Source organism: Oncorhynchus nerka, linkage group LG20 (genome assembly GCF_034236695.1).
Source record: "Oncorhynchus nerka isolate Pitt River linkage group LG20, Oner_Uvic_2.0, whole genome shotgun sequence".
NCBI lineage: Eukaryota > Metazoa > Chordata > Actinopteri > Salmoniformes > Salmonidae > Oncorhynchus > Oncorhynchus nerka.
The window spans coordinates 40,293,376-40,297,234 of NC_088415.1; the positions used below are offsets into that span (position 1 = coordinate 40,293,376).

The 3,859-nt window shown below is 38.1% G+C and overlaps 1 protein-coding gene across 1 annotated transcript; it reads right to left on the reverse strand.

Annotated features, from left to right (window-relative positions):
- Positions 1 to 828: 828 nt before the first annotated feature.
- On the reverse strand, positions 829 to 2,882 carry LOC135562977 (peptidase inhibitor R3HDML-like). Its single transcript, XM_065005495.1, has 5 exons — positions 2,544 to 2,882; positions 2,079 to 2,197; positions 1,819 to 1,921; positions 1,479 to 1,594; positions 829 to 1,240 (listed from the first exon to the last, which is right to left on the reverse strand). Exons 1-5 carry the CDS (start codon positions 2,868 to 2,870, stop codon positions 1,099 to 1,101), a joined length of 807 nt encoding a protein of 268 aa, XP_064861567.1. The 5' UTR covers positions 2,871 to 2,882; the 3' UTR covers positions 829 to 1,098.
- Positions 2,883 to 3,859: the final 977 nt, after the last annotated feature.

The following is a 3,859-nucleotide window of genomic DNA, read 5'->3' on the forward strand; positions in this document are numbered from 1 at the left end:
AGAATATGCAGCCTGTCACTGTGTCCATTTGATAATATCTACGTTCTCATGCGTACATGAATAGACTACATGAATTGACATCATACAACTGTAAATGTAAAATGGGATTGATTGGCTGTTGCTAGTAACAAACGCCCATGCAAAGATAATGAGAAGAAAATCTATTAAAAGTCTCTTGAAGTCCTCCTTTTAAGACAGACAGAGGTGAAAAAAAGCACCCTGGAACTGTAAGTTTCATTAAAACACCCACTACTGAGGTAAACTCCTTTCTTTTTTATTCAAAGAATGCTTGACAGTGTTGTCATTTTCAGGCCAATCATGACCTCTAATAAGTGAATTACAATGTTATAAAAGATAATTGGTCTACAACAGAACAATTCATAAAAATTATCTATGTTTCTAAATTTACAGTAAACATGTATTATACAATTTTTTAAAAACGAAAACAGTGAACTATAAAAGTGCTTAATTTTCAATACAAATAGCTTCGCAAAATGTCACTCGAGCGGAATAATCAACCAAAAACAGTGCAAACAGTTTGTGGACTTATCAAACACGTTGGCATAGCCCTACAAATATATTGAACTCATCTTCTCAACATTTTCAATAAAGGACATAATCAGATGAATACAACATAATTCCCTTGTGGTTTTAGGTAGCTGGGTTCTGTATGTCCTGGCCCCAAATGGAGCTTTGCAACCCAAGAGTTTATGTTCCTTAGGCTTATAATTAGGCTTATTTCCATGCAGAGGAGAGAATTGGCATCATCATGACCGGGGGTGGGGGGGGGGGGTGGGGGGCTTGCCTAAACATCCAGTGGGTGGTGCATCAAACACTTGTTAATAATAAACACAAAAATAGTGGTACTGTAATTTAATCACAGAAACTTTTTTGTCATTTTTAGTTACTTCCAACTTTGCAAAACCAGTTATTGTTTTTTTAAATTACTATTATTATTTAGAAATTCTTCGCATCTCACACATCTTCTCTTGCATTTTCTTTTTTTAATGAGATCAATGGAATGGTTCAACAGGAAACAGTTAATCATTTAAAGTCTTCCATTAAAACAGGGAAAATGTGACTGACGTCCAACTTGTTTTAATATCTTTTTCGTTTCTTGGCTTTGACTTTTGAACCAGCGGAGGAACACTGGTTTCTGTTACACGAACCTCCATATTTTGATGGACATGCAGAGCATGGTTTGCCACTCTTGTAGGGAGCCTCTCCAACCCAGTTCCCTCTGGAAGAGCAATACAACGTGGTTAACTACTGATCTTGTGTGTTTGTTTGTTTCCTTTTATGATTAGAGAATATTCACTTCAATGTAAGGTTCTGATGAATTTAGCTTGTACATTGAAAAATAAACGTATTCATCTCTAGTGGGTATATTCTATAGATTTGGCTTTTTTTGTGTTCATCATAACAAGACAGCTTACTTTTTCTATGAACAGAGAAGGATTTGTGTGTACATCACTTACTTGATAGAGTAGTTGCAAACCAGGAACACTGCTGTTCTCCAAGAGCTCCCATACACGTTCATGTTTGAGCACTTGTTGATGGCACATCCCATCCTATTGGTATTGGCCCATACCATCTGAAACAGAAAGATGCAATGTATCAATTTGTTGATGCAATGTGTAGTTCTCATAGTCAACATGATTAATTGCAGACAAGTTCTCACACACAGTCACCCAATTTCTTACCAATACAAATATCAACTATACCAGTACAGTACTTATCTTCTGTAAATAGAAGACTATGGATAGAACACATCCCAGTCAATACATTCCCATTTAGTGCAATATCTAAGCCACACACCTGTGTATAGTGGGAACAAACTGGTCCACTGCATGTGTTGGGGTAGGAGAATGAGTTTTTCTCATCCTGCCAGGACCTCACCAGCTCAATGACTGATCGGTATCTAGGAGAAGAAAGACATATTTTGGATTTTCAAAAAATACCAACCTACTTCATATTTGACCAGATATACAATAAGACAGTGTTCTTTAGGCAGCCATTGTTGAACCAAACATTCACATAAACATGGAAAGAAGAGGGACAGTTCAGTTCAAAAGTACCTGCCAGAGTTGATGGACAGGTTTTGGCCCATATATCTCATGGTCTGTGAGGGTCCATGATCCCATATGCAGCGGGAAGCCCAGGAATCTGCTGATTTTGCCAGTTTCCCATCCCACACCTAAAGCATGGAGAGAGACCAGCAGTTCAACACCTCTCAAAGATAAAAACTCATTAACCCTGCCCCTAGCATGAGGAAGGCTTTACAGATGTTCGCTGGTCCTATCTGTCTAGCGTCTCCTCGCCACATTGTTTTACTTGTGTGTACATACCTACGGGACACTTGACTTACTCAATAAATATACGTGATTAAACATCGACAAAATATATTTCTAAAATGTCAAATCTAACTCTAGTGTAGAGCAAAAACTCCAAAATTATGTTTCAGATTTTTTTCAGATTTGTCAGGCAGTCATGCGTCAGTCCCTTGTTTTCCTGCCCCGGTACAGTAGATGTCGGGGCCTCACCATGATCTCCATGTTGGCAGCTTGAGGGAAGACCTGGGAGCGGACACGGTTGTGATAATCCAACAAGGCATTCATTTCTCTGGAGGAGATGGCTCTCCTCCTTCGGCTACGAGGCATGTCAATGCTAGTAAGATTCCGATTACTCCAGTCAGACTCTGCCTCGAAGGCAGACCTAGTTAGTTGGAGAAGGTCTGTCTGGTTGGATTTGGACAGAGACAGCACAGCAGCAGCTCCAGTGTAAGGCATTGACCAGAAGATGGCAGCGAAGAGGAGCTGAGCGCAAGCAGCACCCATCTCTACCCTCAGGATGGAGTTTTGATAGCACATGGTTCTAGTAGACTTCTGTTGAGTGGGGAGAGGAGGGAAAGCATGTTGAATAAATATATATGTTTTTAGAAACTGTCATAAGCTACAATATTAGGAGTCAAAAGAGCAACAATTATTGGGGAGAAAGCTTCTATTAAGTAATGTTTCTAATTCCTGTGCAAAGTGTTGTCTGAACTCTATGAACATACTTATCAATGTATAATGAATTAATTCATGATTATAAGTCAGAATCAAGTTTACAGAGGTCAAGAGAATACAAATGTTACATTCTTAACTGTAGTTTGTTTGTAGTTAGGCAAAAAAATATACAGTAGATACTGATAGCAAGAACCTTATACAGTCACAAAATAATATACGCAAATCACTATCAATATTTAATTCATATGTAAATTGTACAGTCAGAATGTTGTCATGAAACTTGTTCATTTTAACACACATAGTCATACCTAAACTGTGAAAAATTATAGGAAGCCTATAGCTGAAACAATATTTTTACACAAGTATCTGTAATCAATATAATTATTTAATTTGACATTCTAATTCACAATGGAAAGTTATAAATGTAATATTCTCTACTAGCATCAATGAAAATGTATAATTACCATTCTTATTGCTTAATTAATCTCACATTCATCACAGTCTCTACTATATTTAATAAATACAAATGCCATGCACACAAAGCAGCAATGCCACTGACCCAGACAGTACATACCTTTATCAGTTATTCAAGCCCAGCAGAGTAGAGCAGAGTAAAGCAGCCAGCTAGGAGATGAGAAGCTCAGCAGATCCACACTTAAACACTAGCCTTTGCAAACAAGACCGTTTGACATATGTGGCAGGGAACTTTAACTGGGCCAACTCTCTCACAGGGTATCTGACGCACTCACAAGCCCTCCTGTCTTTTCTCCCTCTTCCTTTTTTTTCTCTCACAGAGGGTTTCTACCCAGGGGCCAGAAAACAATTTGATATATGTTAATATGCTCATTATG

Bases quoted from the DNA above. Each gene is read 5' to 3' on its own strand.
- LOC135562977 (XM_065005495.1), bottom strand. From the start codon at position 2,870: ATGTGCTATCAAAACTCCATCCTGAGGGTAGAGATGGGTGCTGCTTGC. The intron at 1,922-2,078 runs GTACTTTTGAAC...TTCTTCTCCTAG, and splicing joins CTGTCCATCAACTCTGGCAG to ATACCGATCAGTCATTGAGC. The intron at 1,595-1,818 runs GTGTGTGGCTTA...TTTCTGTTTCAG, and splicing joins TTTGTTCCCACTATACACAG to ATGGTATGGGCCAATACCAA.